The 16,952-nt window shown below is 35.2% G+C and overlaps 2 protein-coding genes across 4 annotated transcripts in view; one reads left to right on the top strand and one right to left on the bottom strand.

Moving 5' to 3' along the window:
* The window catches only part of LOC138933040 (apoptosis-stimulating of p53 protein 1), a 51,590-nt gene extending 36,579 nt beyond the window's left edge, over positions 1 to 15,011 (top strand). For 2 of the 3 annotated variants that reach the window (XM_070295480.1, XM_070295478.1), the window contains exons 5-11: positions 4,437 to 4,675; positions 6,166 to 6,691; positions 7,119 to 8,691; positions 10,034 to 10,789; positions 11,151 to 11,317; positions 11,408 to 11,607; positions 12,059 to 15,010. In XM_070295480.1, the coding sequence (XP_070151581.1) occupies positions 4,437 to 4,675; positions 6,166 to 6,691; positions 7,119 to 8,691; positions 10,034 to 10,789; positions 11,151 to 11,317; positions 11,408 to 11,607; positions 12,059 to 12,097 (3,500 nt within the window). In that variant the 3' untranslated portion in view covers positions 12,098 to 15,010. Of the gene's footprint in view, positions 1 to 4,436; positions 4,676 to 6,165; positions 6,692 to 7,118; positions 8,692 to 10,033; positions 10,790 to 11,150; positions 11,318 to 11,407; positions 11,608 to 12,058 lie in introns of all 3 variants that reach the window. The other variant, XM_070295481.1, reaches the window with a different exon arrangement.
* LOC138933041 (uncharacterized) lies at positions 13,429 to 16,885 on the bottom strand. Its single transcript, XM_070295482.1, has 5 exons — positions 16,639 to 16,885; positions 16,127 to 16,298; positions 15,567 to 16,032; positions 15,151 to 15,377; positions 13,429 to 15,006 (listed from the first exon to the last, which is right to left on the bottom strand). Exons 1-5 carry the CDS (start codon positions 16,742 to 16,744, stop codon positions 14,928 to 14,930), a joined length of 1,050 nt encoding a protein of 349 aa, XP_070151583.1. The 5' UTR covers positions 16,745 to 16,885; the 3' UTR covers positions 13,429 to 14,927.
* Positions 16,886 to 16,952: the final 67 nt, after the last annotated feature.

The raw sequence follows: 16,952 nt of genomic DNA, 5'->3' as shown, positions 1-16,952 counted from the left end.
CACTTTATCGTTTAATTTGTTCTGCTGTTAACAATGAAATACATCATTGCGGAGATTATATTTGAGTTTATACAGGATGAACTGGAACGTTCGGGGCTACCCTGTATGTGTGTTGCGTGTAAGTACTTCTCGTTATATTTTTTATACATAAAAATATATGACAAGCGATCAATATTTGAGCAAATCAAGGAAGCGGTTCTCCGATTTTTTTCTAAAACGAAAATAGTGTAGAAGAATAAATGTCAATTAAATATGATCGATGAGACATTTAAGATTAATCGTTTAATTCAACATTAATTTTTGGGGGAATTTATTACAAATAAATGAATTAAAATCGAGAATTGTTCTTTAATAAAATGTTTATTAGGATTATAAATTATAAAAAAATTTTTTTAGTTGAAGATACGCATTAAAAATGGCGCGCTGCTGATGGCTGATCGAAAAGGATTTTTGAATAAGTTTTTGCAGTGATAATTCGAATACAGAAGCTCAAATCGATTTGAAAAAATTAAGTGTGTCTTTTGCGATATGTATAATTTCGGACTGAACCTCTAAATAGTCTGTGCGAATTTTAGTTTTTGTGGGGAAAAAAAAATCAAACAGGCGAGATTAAAATGGCGATTTTTTTAAAAAAGTTCATCGAAAAACAGATCTGTTTGATTTTTTATCTCGAAAACTAATGTTAGCACAGACTTTTTAGAGATTCGGGCCCGAATTTATAACATATTGTGAACGTGTGCTTAATTTTTTTCAAATCGATTTCAGCTCTTGTGTGTATTTGAGTTATTATTGCAAAATTCATTTAAAAATCCTTTTTGATTAATCGCGCCATTTTTAATGCGTATTCACAATTAAAAAAATTTTTTTACATTTTACGATCTTAATAAATATTTCGTTCAAGGATAATTCTCGATTTTAATACATTCTTTTTTTTTTGTAAATTCCCCCAAAAAGTCTTCATTTTCGACAAATACTATTGCCCTAGTCCCCTTAACTCTGTAATTCTCTATTATTTTAGTACTTTTCAGATTCTGCCTGCAGGAAGAAAGACAGACACGAGATAGAATGTTAAAGTTAATCGGTGTTGGTGAAATTGGTTGTAAATTTAATTCAACTACGGTCAAAGTTAAACTACGCGAAAGGGATTAACCCTTGACCCTTTTATATCCTTTTATACGCAAATTAAATCGTCTATCAGTCACGCAGACGTTCTAGCGCAACCGCATTCATATATATTCCGATCCTGTGCTTTATCTTTTTTTAGCTAAAATAATAAAACTCCGATTATATATAACGTTATTCAAAGATTGAAGACATTTTTCGCAAAAGTTAAAAATTTAATAAATCAATTGGTAAACTATATTTTTTTACATCACGTATATAGGATTTACAGATGACATAAATATGTTAATCGTAAAAGTTTTTCTCCTTTGTTTCTTTCTTTAACGCCACGCGTTGCTTTAATCGATTCACAAATTTATCGCCATATAAATGAACACATGCGGGTTGATTCATGCCAATTGGCAAAAGCGCCGATCTGCATACCGATGCCTTTAACGCACCGCAGTCGATAAACTACACAAAAGAAGCCAAGCTAAATTATTTATTCGACGCGTAAAAGCCAACGGACTCTCCGATTCACAGCCTGAAATTGCAGCATTGTTTTCATCGCGGTATTAATAAGAAATTTACTACGTTTTAATCAATTCTTTTTCTAATCGTTGGAAAATTTTTGAATCATAAATAACCGCTTAAGTTTTAACGGAGATAATACATTTTTGAGAGAATTAAAAATTCATACTGTCTTAACTATATTTCGATAGGAATAATTGAAAAAAAGCAAGCAAGATTCGAAAGAAGGAAGAATAAAAAAATTATATATCGAATCCTTTATCTCTATTAATATTATTAATCAATTGTTTTAGCAAAAAAATTTGACAAAAGTTACCTTATTTTATTAATTCGTATATTAATCAGTGAGTCATATTTCATCGATCGTTTTTATAAATATTGGATGATTGCATAAGTTCGTGCCCGATTTTCATAGATGGCATTAAGTTACTGCGTGGCGGAGTTCTATTGTTTTCGTGTGGTAATTGTTGCTTACGCCGAATAGATGACGTTGTCTTATGTCAATTTAGCGTCAGACATTGTTCAGACAAGTCCATTTGTGCATAAGAGAAATCATTAAAAATGGAGAACGAAAGGTGCATTTGCGGCATGTAATGCTATATGAATTTCGTGAAAGGCGTGAGTGTTGGGATTGCACAAAAAAATATTCAAAGCGTTTATTTCGACCGCGCTCCTGCTCTCCGAACAGTCAAAAAGTCGTTTGGCAGATTTCGAAATGGTGATTTCAACATGGAGGATCAACCCCCCGCTCTGGACGGCTTTCTGGCATCGATGATGACATTGTGCATGCCTTAGTGGAAAGAAACCCAAGGATTACAACTGAGGATATTGCTGAGAGGCTGAACATCGATAATTCAACCGCTTTTCGTCATTTAAAAAAGCTTGGATACATTTCCAAGCTTGATACGTGGGTGCCGCATCTCCCGACTGAAAGGAATAAGCTGCAGGAAAACTGCAGGAGTTGCAATGGGAAATTCTGCAGCACCCGCCATATTCTCCAGATATTGCGCCTTCAGATTTTTATCTGTTCCGGTCTTTGCAGAATAGTTTAAATGGCAAGAATCTCAATTCCGAGGAAGCTGTCGAAAACCACCTTACAAACTTTTTTCAAGAAAAACCAAGTTCTTTCTTCAAAAATGGAATCGACAAGCTTATAGATCGTTGGAAAACCATTGTAGAAAAGAATGGAGACTATATAATTGATTAACAAAAGTGTTATCTCTAAAATATAATCTATTGAAGTTTATATTTAAATCGGGCACGAGAGAACTTATGCAATCACCCAATATTTGTATTTTCATTACAGCCGGTGCGTTAATATTAAATATACCGATTATACGACAAAAGCTTATCGATTCGTCGAATCAAACGTGCAGAGACACTCTCGTTCTCGTATAAATAAAAATTTGACGTTGACAGTTTCGACGACGAATTCGCGCGCAATTAAAAGGTAATGAAGGGCGTCGTTCTCGAATAGATTAAACAGAACTCAGAGATACACGAGCGGGTATCGAATTCAGAATTCGATAATGGAATTCTAGGTCAGAGCAGATCGCTCTGTACCAGACCAATACGATGTTCCGTGTAGCAATATGTGGTTGGTTTGTCGGTCCATCGCGCGCGTACAATAACTTTCTAATCTGATACTGTGAACTGCGAGATGCTACGTGCTCCGCACGATGCTTAAGATGCGTCGACGGAATTCACGAAAGTATATATACAATATATTCGCTCTCGGGGAGGTCACCCGACGATGATTAATGCGCCTGTTAATACGACGTCATTCTCATAGGCAAGTAACGTTGGTTGGCATCGGGCGCAGGATGTACAACCCGGGGATGTCAATTTATGTATGATATTGAATGTCAAAGGCTGAACGCGTAAAAGGCTCGTTCATTTTAACATTTCTGCACAATATTCGATGTATCCCGATATATCTAACAATTTTACGGCAATACTATCTAGATTTTTAAAAAATTTACGCCCGAAAATTTTATTATAAATGTATACAGAGTGTCCCATTTCAATTTACTCCCTTAAAAAAAAAAAAAAAGGCGAAATGTTTTAAACAAAAGTTCTTTAGTTTGAAGGGAGCTATCTGATGATGATCTTCATTTGATTTTGGATCAAAGTCCGAAGAGTTATATTAAGATTTTTTTTTTTTTTTTTAATGGAACCCCTTATTTTTTATTACATATTCTTATAGCTCTTCTTCAAACCTTTTCAAAACACTATATTAAAGTATTTTTTGAGTTATTTTATATCTTAATCTGACATATTTTGATATAAAATATTTTGTAAAATATTTTATTTTCGATAATTTTACCGTGATACTTTTATGCACAGAATAATGAAATGAATCAATTGGTGGAAAAGAGAAAAAGTTTTTTTTTAGAAAAAATACATTGTGAATAATTACATATTTTTTCTTCCCTCGTCAAAAACCAAACAACTTTTGTCTGAAATATTTTATTCTACAATTAAAAATAAAAAAGTTTTTGAGGGGGGGAGGGAGTAAATTTAAAATGTAACATCCTGTATAGTGAAACTTAAAGGCGTAAAATAAATAGAATATACGAGACACCAGATTATTCAGTGCATATCGAAATACATATATTTATTAAGCATTAAACATAAGATATAAAATTGCGAGATAATATTTCTTTAAATTCTCTAAAGTTATCGAAGGAAAGTACAAGGTCTTCGTTCTTATTATTCTTCCATTGTTATTCTTCGTTCTTATTATCCTTATTTATTCACGATTCTTACTTTATCCTCATTCGTTTCATTCCGTTTTTTCGCAGCTTCCGATCTGGACTGCATCAGAGCCCTGTTCAATGAGAAGGAGAAGGAGCTCTCGCTGGCCGTGGCGAAGGTTGAGGAGTTGACGCGTCAGCTGGAGGAACTCCGGGGTCGTCAAAATGCCCCCGCCAGTGGTGGAAATGCCGGGAACGTCGGGGGCGGTCTCGCGGGTGCCACCGGCAACGGACACCTGGCCACCCCGGCTAGCGCCGAACTGGAGAAACTTAGGAGAGAGCTTATGGTAAGCTCTCGCGCCATCGATTCTTCGTCTCGAGAGAACCGACCGCGCTTGCACGGGGATATTTGTCCCATTTTCAACCGTATGCTAATCGACCATAAAGTATACATATTCCAATAATAGCAGGATGGCTCAGAATTTCTGAAAAATATAGATGAAAGATTAACTGGTAAAATGTAAACGTTAAGGCGTCGAATGTTAAAAAGAAAATATTATTTTATTTTTGCACTATGTATATACAGGGTGTCCCATTTTAATCTCCTCGGGCAAATATCTCAAAAACCAAGCCCGGAAGAGAAAAATGTTTCAGACAAAAGTTGTTTGGTTTCGAGGGGGCCATAAGATGGTGACAATGATTTGACCTTGGAAAATCATTTGAAGGTCATGTGAAGGTCAACTTTAAAATCTTAAATGAAAATCCCCATTTTTTATTTAGTATTCTTGTAGCTGACATCGAAAGCTTTCCAAAACACTATAATAAAGTACAATATTTTTTTATTAAGTACTTTTTGAGTTATTTTATATTTTAATCTGACATATTTTGATATAAAAAAATTAAATATCTCGTAAAATATTTAGTTTTTGAGAATCTTACCGTAATACTTTTATGTACAGAATAATGAGACAAATTAATTAGTGCCAAAAAAAACAAATAATTGTTTTAAAAAATACATTGTAAATAATTGTCTTAAAAACAATTTTTTTTTATACTAATTGATTTGTCTTATTATTCTGTACATAGAAGTATTACGGTAAGATTATCGAAAACTAAATATTTTACGAGATATTTAATTTTTTATATCAAAATATGTCAGATTAAAATATAAAATAATTCAAAAAGTACTTAATCAAAAAAATACTTTATTATAGCGTTTTGGAAAGCTCTCGATGTCAGCTACAAGAATACTAAATAAAAAATGGGGGTTTCCGTTTAAGATTTTAAAGTTGACCTTCACATGATCTTCAAATGATTTTCCAAGGTCAAACCGATGGTACCATCTTATGGCCCCCTCGAAACCAAACAACTTTTGTCTGAAACATTTTTCTCTTCCGGGCTTGGTTTTTGAGATATTTGCCTGAGGAGATTAAAATGGGACACCCTGTATATTCACTGAATATTTGAGTAAAGTATTTAATCTGTTGACGATCTGTTTATTTTTCGTATATAATAGTTCTATCATCTTTTTATAAAATATATTTCTATCATCTTTTTATAAATAGAGATGGTTTTTTTGAATAAATTTATATCATATCAAAGATATTGTAAAATGAACTAAGAGGTATTGTTCAATTTTGAAGAAAAATGTGGAAAAGCGTGTCTCTTTCTTGTAATTTATAATTGCAATAGTAATTTTGTTGATCTCATATTTATATGAATAAATATTGATGATTGAAAATGGAGCAATGACATTTGGAGCGTATCTAGGACAAGAGAATCGATATCAATAAAGATAATTAAGGAATTTTTTTTTTTTTTTTCAATTTGTGCACAGTTTCGCAACAAGATGAACGAACAGCAAAACCAAATGGTATCTCAACAACGTCAGGCTCTGGCTCAACGGCAAGCCGAGATGGCATCGATAGACGCGCGAATAGCTCAGCTCCAAAGTCGTCTTCAGCGCAAGAGAGCGTTAAATCAGCGGCTGGCGCATCAACTGGGTCCTAACGGTGGTGGCGGACGTGGCGTCGTCAGCGGCGCCAACAACGCAGGATTCCCGGACACGAAGCTCGACGGCTTTAACAACGGCGGCAAGCTGAGACCGACCGGCAACATTGCCGCCATCGAGCCATACTCTCACATACCGAACGACAACGATTTCAATCTGAACAAAAACGACCCCAAGTACCAGACACTGCCGTACAACACCAAGTTCACGGTGAACTTCAAGACCATAGAGGACGATGTGAACAAAAACAAGATACAACACTCGGCAAGCGCCTCCCAGTTGGGACAGCGGCCGACCTTTCAGCAATACGGACACCAAATCGTTCACAGTCAGTCGCAATCGCACATTCAGGGTGAGTACGTTACTTTTTAGCACAGTATGTTGCGGAGTATAAACGAGTTAAACTTTAACTCGCTCGGAAATTTTAAGTCGATCGATTTTTACCGAAAGAAAGTATAGATAGTTTTTGAATAATTTTAATTTCGAAATATTTTGTATATAGTATTACATTTTCAACGATAATGCACATAATTATTTAAATTTTATTTAGAATATATACATTTAAAAAAAGAACATGCATACATTAAACAATTATTTATATTAAAAAAATTGTTTGAGATATTAAATAGAACTTATTTATCAAAAAAATTAATTCTTATACGTGTTTACAAATTAATGGCTTTCATATTGTTAATGTTAAATAATCATTGAATAATTATTTGATCATTGTGATATCAATGCGATTTTATGTGAATCTAATAATCGCCTAAAATGTTTAGGGCAATCTCAATTACTAGGAAGCAATCAGCAACAACAGCAGCAGCCCAATCAAAATCTCGGCAATCAGTCCGCAACGATTCAATCGAGTTGCACCTATAATAATAACAATAACAATAATAACAACAACAATAGCAACAATCTCATCAGTAACTCGCACAACTTCAGCCCGGACAATCTGTCTCAAGGTCTTCGTCTTCACCAGAACCATCAACAGCAACAACAATCGCAGGGACAGCAACATCAGAATAACAACGCCCAGCAGAAGCAACACAACGTGACTGGCATTAGCGGCGCATCGACGACATCGAATGTCGTCGGTGTGACTGCTCCGTCCATCACGCAAACCGCGCAGAACTCGCATCGGAATCTACAGCAGACCGTAGGTGGACATCAGAAACCAGTATCAAGCGTGGCGCCGAGTTTTTCCGTCAAGTCGCAGATTTATCAGACCTCTTCGACCAAGATTCATCCGGTGATGCCGCAAACATTGAGTCTATTGGGTCGCGGGCATAACAACAACAACAACCCGGCACAGAACTACATTGGCAACAATCAGCAGCAAGCAGCAGTGACCACGCAGCTGCAAGCCAATGCGGGAAATCAAGAAGCGAATTATAGACACGGTTATTCCGCTGTCCAACAGCAGCAGCAACAACAACAACAACAACAACAACAGTATCCCAATCAAACGGCTGGTATTCACGCGTCTTCGCCGGCAGCCGTCTATCAGATTCAGAATTCGTCGAATCTTACCGGTTTTCATGGCACCGTCGCGACGACCTTCGGAAATTCTTCCCAGAAGTACAACCAATCCTCGCAGTTATCTAATTCTAACGATCTCGTGCAGAACCAGGATCAAAACCAGGTATTGAACAGTCAGAAGGTCAAGTTTGAGCCAGGCAAAAGTCAGGATAAGTTTGAACACGCATTACCGCCTAGTAATAAGCATGAACAACAACAGCAAAATAGGTACGATCAAAATCTCACGAGTAAATACGAGCCTCAGCAACAGAGCGGCAAGCATGATCCAGTTGGAATTCAGGCGAAACACGAGCAGCATTTGCACAATGTTAAGTACGAGTCTGGTTGCCAAAATTCGCAACAGTATGGCAAATACGAGCAACAACAACAGCATGAAGGAAGATTGCCGATCAAGTACGAACACAATTCGACGTTCAAGCACGAGCCTTCGAATACTAGCCAATATAAAGCTGAATACAAGCCGGAGCCGAACAAGTATGAGAACAACGGTCAGAGCAAATTTGAAACAATGCCGACTAAATACGAGCAGAATTCCGCAACGAAGCACGTAGTAGATCACGTAATCGCCAAGTTCGAGATACCCGCGAAAACACCGTACGAGTTTGACAACAGATCGACGATCAAGGGTAATGACGGCGAGAGGAAGAATTTTAACGAGTCACGAATGGACGATAAGACAAAGCCGGCACTGCCGCCGAAACCGAGCAAACCGAATCCACCGCCAAGACTGACTCATCATGAGAAAATCGATGTGCCGTCATCCGAAGGCATCAACGAGGGCAAGATGACCAATACGAATCTCAATTCTAGGTTTGTATACTTTCAATTTTGAATATGTCGATGTGTAGAGATGAGAAATGAATTTTTACACGATTGAAATACTTATCTTTTTAAACTGCCTTCAATTCACGTTTTTAAGAAGACTGATAACATTAAGATGAAAGTAACGAATAATATTATTCATTCGAGATTAATTTGATCGGATTATATAAGACTTAAGAGTTATAATTATAGTTGCGCTAAACTCTTCAGTTAAAGCGTATCGATGCAAGATACGCGATATTGCATTATTATATAATAATGCTTCTCTTATTAATTACTGATGTTAGAAAATGCTTACGTATTATTCATTTTTAATTTAAACATTCTTAATATTTTATTATTTTAGGTTCGTTATTTGGTGAAATATATATTGTATATGTACCATATGTGTGCGAAGTGCAGCCTCATTCATTTTACAGTTTAGGCATGTGACAAGCTTTATAAATCCTGCCATTTACACTCCCGCCTCTTCGCATCTCTTCTCACGGAGTTACGAGGCATCTCGTCGAGGAATTTATTGTGCGATTTGCGCGAACTCAAACTGCGGAATGACAAAACGATTACCGGGTTAATTATAAATGTTAATTAGTTCGCGATCGATTTGGCGAGTGAATCGAAGCGTCTCTCTCTCTCTCTCTCTCTCTCGAATAATAGACACCGAAATAGAACCGCTGTGTCCGCGTGTGCCGCGGAGACGACGCGGGCCCATGCTCTCTCCTCTTAGTGTTCACGAGTTCTCCGAAGTCAGTACGCGCCAATGGTACACGCGATCAACATTCAGTCAACGATTTCAATCGTGCACGATTAACGCGCAACGATCTTCAATTACGCGGCCATTAGTAGCAGTAATATCTCTCTATTAGATGGTCAATCTTGATAGACAGATTGAGCGACAATTATTTCAGATCGCGATCTTTATTTATGCCCTTTGCGTTTTATATGTCGAGCAACGATTCGACACGGTCGTTTCGGATTCGAAAGATCTTGAATGGGATTTCAGCATTGCAAATTATATTAAGTTTTCCTTTCGTTGCAGTGGTTAAAAAATTGTAAGTCTTGCCCGAAAGATAATATATTTTTGGATATAATTAATCATGCAATTTCATTATTTATTTTTCATTATCTTGTATTGATTCTGTCGGGTTTTCTATAACAGCGTTAGATATAAAAGTGTTAAGTTATTATCTTAATTAATACTATTTAATAGAAGGAAAATAAAATTATTTATCAATTTGATTAGAGTTACAACTATCGTTGCCCGTGTAATGATAACATAATGCTCACGGAGTTTTTAATATTTCAAATTTGATTTTTTAAATTTTGTGTATAGGTCAGATAAGGACGAGGATATACCGCCAATTCCCACGTCGGAACCGCCGGAATCTCCCACGGAGACACAGCTGGCAAATCATCAAATCATCAAGGCTCGGCCACTGACTCTGAAGAAAGCACCGATATCGGAGCAGCCTAAGCTGAGATACAAATCCAATGTTCACGTATCGATAAATCGACGAATTGAAATGCCCCCGGCCTTCCTGTTCCCGGAAACGGAAATCCCGGCGGATCTTATGCAGACCGAGCAACAACAACATCAACAACAAGTTATCGATACTACGGACAATTGTAAGAGCTCCGTTATGAGCGACGATATTGGCGACGGCGAGAAACTGGAAGAGGCGGATATCATCGATGCTCTGAATGTCATCAACATCGAGGATAAGCCATCGAAAATGAAGACCGACTCGGAACTAACTGGCGAAGTGGAAATAGACGGGGGAAAGATATCGGAGGTGATGAGGAGGAAAAAGGGAAATCTCAAATCGTCGAGTACGACGGGGAACGGAAGCGGTAAGGTCAATCTATCCAGACGGGTATCATTCGATCCGTTGGCGTTGTTGCTCGACGCTAGTCTCGAGGGAGAGCTGGAGCTCGTGAAAAAGACCGCGAAGGAGGTTGCCAATCCGAGCTCCGCCAACGATGAGGGTATCACTGCTCTGCACAACGCCATATGCGCCGGTCACCTCGAGATTGTCAAGTTTCTCGTTGAATTCGGCTGCGATGTTAACGCCCAGGACAGCGACGGATGGTAAATGGAATGATAATTGTTTTCAGTAGCTGCGTGTAAAAACGGATTCGATAGAACTCCAATAAATAAAACTCTAATAAACATGAAATTCATATCCTTCGAATTTCAGATAGATTTTACTTCAACGGAATTTTAATTTAAGGCATGAATATGTATAATGTTTAAGGTTGATCAAAATTGTTTCGATATTTTTAATAGAAAATTAATTTCACAAAATCTCTTATTAAAATTAAAAAGATTATATAAGAAAATATAATAATACTTTCTGCGCATATTTTATCTTTAATAAATTAAATTAATAATTAATTCGCAAAATCTGAAAGTTCAAAATTTATATAAATATCTAATATTTTTCGTATAGGACACCGTTACATTGTGCCGCCAGTTGTAACAATCTATCCATGGTGAGATTCTTGGTCGAACATGGGGCCTGTATCTTCGCGACCACTCTTTCGGATCATGAGACAGCTGCGGAAAAGTGCGAGGAGGACGAGGAAGGCTTTGACGGATGTTCAGAGTACTTGTACAGTTAGTATCGTCGTCGTCACAAATTTCAAGATCGATAATAATTAAACATGTTTATATAGGAAGAACTTACATTTTCTTTTTGACATACAGGTGTTCAAGAGAAATTGGGAATTATGAATAATGGTCAAGTATACGCGGTTTTTGATTACGAGGCCCAACATGCCGACGAGCTCTCGTTGAAGAACGGCGACTCCGTGGTCGTACTTCGGAAAGGCGATGATAACGAACGGGAATGGTGGTGGAGCAAACTTGGGCATAAGGAAGGCTATGTACCTCGGAATTTATTGGGGGTAAGCGTAATTAATTGAATGAGATCATAATCTTGCTTAGAATTGAGCAAAATGTCGCGTCAAATTCTCTTTTTGTTATAAATTATATAAAAATTATATTTCACACAATTACTTTAATGTATAAATTGCTACGGAGTAAATTTTAAGGATAAAAAAATAAATTTCAAGTACAACATTTCTTATATACGAAAAATGAGAATATTTTTTAAACAAAAAATTTCAAAGAGCAAACCTGTAAACTTTCGATATAAAATTTTAAATATCAAACAATTTTTATATAAGTATATAAATTCACAAATATAATACTTTTTAAAATATAAGATATATAAATATATCAGAAAACTAAGTTCTCACAATACAAAATGCTACATAGTTTCATATTTTAAAATATTTCCATCAATTTTTTGATAAAATGCACGAGGCAAAGTATACATTTTATCGTATGTTTCAGTTATATCCCAGAGTGCAACCAGTGAAAGCGGTTGACTAAAGGGTTTCGTGCTCGCAGAATATCCGACGATTATTACAGTATTCGATTTGCAGCTTTATCTTGTTAATTGTTATCTTACGATACATAGGCACATCAGTAGCGTTATTTAATAGCATCTCATTGCCATCCGGAGTGGATACGAATATCACAAAGCGGGATTCTACCAAACTTTTTAACAGTGTAATAATCTCTTAATTTTACGGAGTAATTTTTTTATGACTTAAAAGGAGATTGCATCATCGTGGGTTTCTCGATCAGCGGACGGTTACAATTTGCCATAATAATCCGCGAATTGAACGATCGCGCAATATTGACACTCGCATTATTGACAATGTATATAGAACATTTATTTGAATGCATATCTCCTAAATGATTCTTTTTTCTTTCTACGTTATTTCGATATAATAGGGATATTTTAGTAACATATTGTATGTACAACTCTATTGGCTGATATCTATCTCTTTTTATTGCATTTGCCACACGATAGTGTGGATAGTGCATGCGCACACTCTCACTCTTTAATTCGAAAGTTTAGTTAAGAATTAGTGCGATATTTCGCGTACACGCAATTGCAAGCCATTAAAATACTTATTGTATAGCATTATATCTTTCACACAAAAGAATTTTATCTTTTTATTATATACAGGAAGGCTGTCCTGTAATTAGTGAAAGTGCATGCATAGCATTAAATCTTGTGAAATTTAGAATCGATTTTTATTCCTGAAAATATCTCGTTCCCCATTTACTTTAGAGATGTGTAAAAATAAATAGGGGAATTTTTTTATTGTTCTATTTTAAACATTATTCGTTGTTCAATATAAAGTATATTACTTTTGTATTTGTACAAAATTGTAATTTAGGACATAGTTATTAAGAATTGTAAATGTTGGAATTTGATAAGTGTTGTAAAAAGATAGTGATTTACCTCGCGACATCTTCGCTGAAGAACGATTGACTCAAAATTTCACAAGCGCTATATATGTTCACTCTTCCTCGATTCCTCGATGTTTACGATTACTCTGTAATGCATGAACATCGATTGTAGGAGTTTTATCACTTTAATTTGCTTCGCCTAAATGCTCATGTTTAGATGAGGTCAGATTATATTGTTATGTTTTCCCAAGAGATATTATTGAAATACTTTCGGATTTCGTTTGTTTTTTTCGGAGCTATTCCTAAATGACGTAATCTTGCCAATACGCATGATGAACGAGATAGTTTTTCAAATGACGATGTGCAATTATATGAAAAAGCGTAAAATTATAGAATATACTAAAGAAATATATATATATATATATATATATATATATAATACATTTTGATTACGCCCTTAACTAAACTAATTTGATTCGACAATGCCTAAAATGTCATGTAATACCTAGAGCATCTACAAGGTAATGATCGTTTCTCGACCGAGTATAACGCTGTCAGAAATTTTCTAAGCACCTTTACTACATTGTGCTCTTGTAATAGATATGTACAGGTGTGTGATATATGCGAATATGAGCCGCTTAGAGGATTTCTGACTGCTCGTCAAGTGAAATATGTGCCTTTCGAAAGTAATAAGAAATATATAAGAACACACACACATGGTATATTATGACAAATAAATTGTTTTTAATAAAAAAAATACATTTATTCACGTTAGTCCATTCCCTCTCAGGCATCATTTATAATAAATATATTATAATTACGATATAAATATGTAATAATGCTAATTATACTATTACACTGGTTGTGAATACAATATTCTCGCAACATACAAAAATATCATTTGTGTGATATAAATGCTTTTGAGAAGGGCAAGGATTCACAATACATCAAGTTACGATAAATAAAATAATTGCTATACAATATAATATAAAATAGTGTTTGGCTTCTTGATATAAAAACATGCCTTTTTAATTTTATATACACTGAAGTATACATTTTGTTTGTACAACTAAACTTGTATGTGTGCATCTTTCTCTTTTTTTTTTTTATACGGGAGAGATATATAATTTATATAAAACATATAAACGCGTATAAAAATAATTAACAACAAAATTATGATATAATTTTGTACAAGTGTTATCCAGACAAAAACTACTTCTGAGAGTCAGTTATATTCTTCTTATTTATATACTCTAACAAAATATAACAATTATCAAAGTTTCACTCGAAAAGATTGATCTTTCAATATCTTATTGTTTCTCATTGAGTATCAACATTTTATTCATCATTTTTTTCATATTTTGTACCATATGCTAACAATTTTTTTTTTCACTGAGATATTTAAATTGTACTTATTTTCTATTTTAAAACTAATACTTATCCCAATAAGATAAAAAAATATCTATTAAAGAATTAATATACAAAGAGGCACACACTATCTATAGCATACAAGGCTTAAAAGGTATCAAGGCATATATAATTCATTTTATATCTCAGCCACTATGTCTAATAACAGATAATACATATTAGTTAAATTTCATGTATATTATCCGTGTGTCTGTGTGTGTGTATGTTATGTAGAATAGTCGCGCGCGTTAAGAGACTGAACAAATATATAAATATAAAACATATGTTATGTTTATGTCAATGTACAACATGTATAGGATGATCATTCAAGATATATTTAGTGTTATAAAGATGGCAAAAAACTTTTTCAGTTTTTATTTTGAAAACGGAATCTTCTCCAACGATTTTTTCACTGGTTAATTCTACTTTATGTTACCCTGCGCATTAATGTACAGGACTGACATGTTGTCAATTTAGTTATTACCGCATCCATATCTGATAAATATTTAAATAAAATTATCAAACAAACCATATCAAAGAGAAGAAAGGTCTAAGCCTCATGTTTTGCTTCTTTCGCCATTTGCAGACAGATTTGAAATTCTTCGCATTCCTCGACTATAGTTTTAAGACTGAAAATGATTAATGTTCAAATCAACAATTTTCGAAGAATACATTAAGCTTGATATAAAACTTCTCCAATTACTACACAATCTCATAATAAAAAAAAAATACAAAAATATGGGAAACTTAAAACAATGCTCTATTTTACACACCTTTCAATATAGATTTCCAGAGTTGAAGTCTCAAATTTCCCTCTTCTTATAGTTTCAGCACAAAATTGTGACAAACTTTTGAAACATTTACTTGTGATATTACAAGGATCTTGATTTTCCCACTTGGGTAATTCTCTGGTGATTTTCCATGATTCCAATACATAGTGCATCAATGAGACCCAGTGCTGAGATTCTTGCAGTATTCTTCCCTGATCGATCAGAGCTTTCTAAAGAGATAAATCATAAGACAAGAATTAATCAACTATCACTAGTCTTGGACAAGTTGATTAAATTCAACAAATAAAACTTGGTAAATGTAATTGATTAAGTTTTTATGCTCAAAATAGATGAGAACAAAAATTTTAAAAAATATATATGTATGACCGAAAAATAAAGATGTTTAAATAAATATAAACCTGGAATGCATCAAGATGTATGTAAGTGCAATTGTATGCAGATTCATCATTCAAATTGGTGGAGAATACGAGGCTGGCGTAAATATTTTGCCTCAAGACAATCAACTTCTCTATGAACGGTTGAATATCTGCGTTTGATATTTTCTTTGAAAGAATATAACGAAGCTTTTCGTTTTCGCGCAGTGTACCGTCTTCCTCCGCGTATACCAACTCCATAATCAACCGTATAAGTTGTTCATGACTAAGATCTCGTAAGCCATTCACTAAATTATCATTGGATCGCTGTCTCGACGTATTTGCAGCATTTAGCGACATTCGAGAGGATAATAATGCTTTTTTGCTTTTTGGTGTAGAAAACTCAGATTGATGGGGATCACCAAGAGAGAGTCTCTTTTTGGCTGCCTCTCTTAACGCCATATTTGATTTCGTTGAACTTTTAATTGGTGTATGATCTTTGGAACTCAAACTAATCAGGAAGAGAAAGATTATTAGATTTATTCAGAAACACTACTAACGCTACTCATGATAAACGCATATACAAATTGATAAATATATCATACCTAAGCAAACTACGTCGCTTATACGTGTTGAGATCAGGAGACCATACTATGGACTTGCGTCGACCTCTCTTTTGAATGACAAGTTCATCGGGACTCTGCGGTGAGTTCCAACCATCGGGAAGTCTGTTTAACCAATTCTCAACTGTTCTTACGTCCATGTTGTGTGTCGCAGCTGAAATATATTTGCACAAGATACCAAAACAATTTTTTCCATGCGTATCACAAATCATATATATTTTCCATTAAACCGACGAAGCATTAAAAATGCGCGCGCGCTCACGCGCACACATATTCCTGCTTCTATAACAAATCTAGACTTATTTTCAAGGAAAATAACGAATTTTAGAATTGTAATTCATTAGAGAGCCCAATATTTGAGGTTAATACTTAAAATATCGCATTCGCGAGTTGGATATATACCAAGACAGCATTATTTACATACGAATTGCAACGATTATGTATTAAAACAGAAAAATGACACGGAATAGCGACATTTGGGGCGAAAAATATACCTGGTAAAGAATTGGCGGGAATTACCACCACCGGACCCTCTGTACCTCTTGTGCGACGGGATGGTTCCAGCACGTCTCGAAGTTGTCTGACGGTTGCGGTAGTCATTGCGATCGCACGATAATATTCTTAGGCAACGTCTCGAGTTATTCAAGTACCCTCCGCGAAGAGTTTCAGTCACAAGATACGATGAGACGTCTGTCAAAATATACGTCAACACCCACCGATCGGTGTTGTTATACAGATCGAAATTCGTCGCGTCGCGTGACGTAACAGCAGCTGCGCGAAGTCATAAGTGAGAGGTGGGGGGGAGGGG

Source organism: Polyergus mexicanus, unplaced genomic scaffold (genome assembly GCF_030449975.1).
Source record: "Polyergus mexicanus isolate NDT 795.1 unplaced genomic scaffold, iyPolMexi1.0 SCAF_5, whole genome shotgun sequence".
In the NCBI taxonomy this organism is placed as follows: Eukaryota; Metazoa; Arthropoda; class Insecta; order Hymenoptera; family Formicidae; genus Polyergus; species Polyergus mexicanus.
This window is presented reverse-complemented; position numbering and strand designations above follow the sequence as displayed.

Excerpts from the sequence above, each read along its gene's own strand:
- LOC138933041 (XM_070295482.1), bottom strand. The coding sequence starts at position 16,744 with ATGACTACCGCAACCGTCAGACAACTTCGAGACGTGCTGGAACCATCC. Across the intron at positions 15,378-15,566 it reads TACATCTTGATGCATTCCAG|AAAGCTCTGATCGATCAGGG; the intron begins GTTTATATTTAT and ends TTATCTCTTTAG. Across the intron at positions 15,007-15,150 it reads CTGGAAATCTATATTGAAAG|TCTTAAAACTATAGTCGAGG; the intron begins GTGTGTAAAATA and ends AATCATTTTCAG.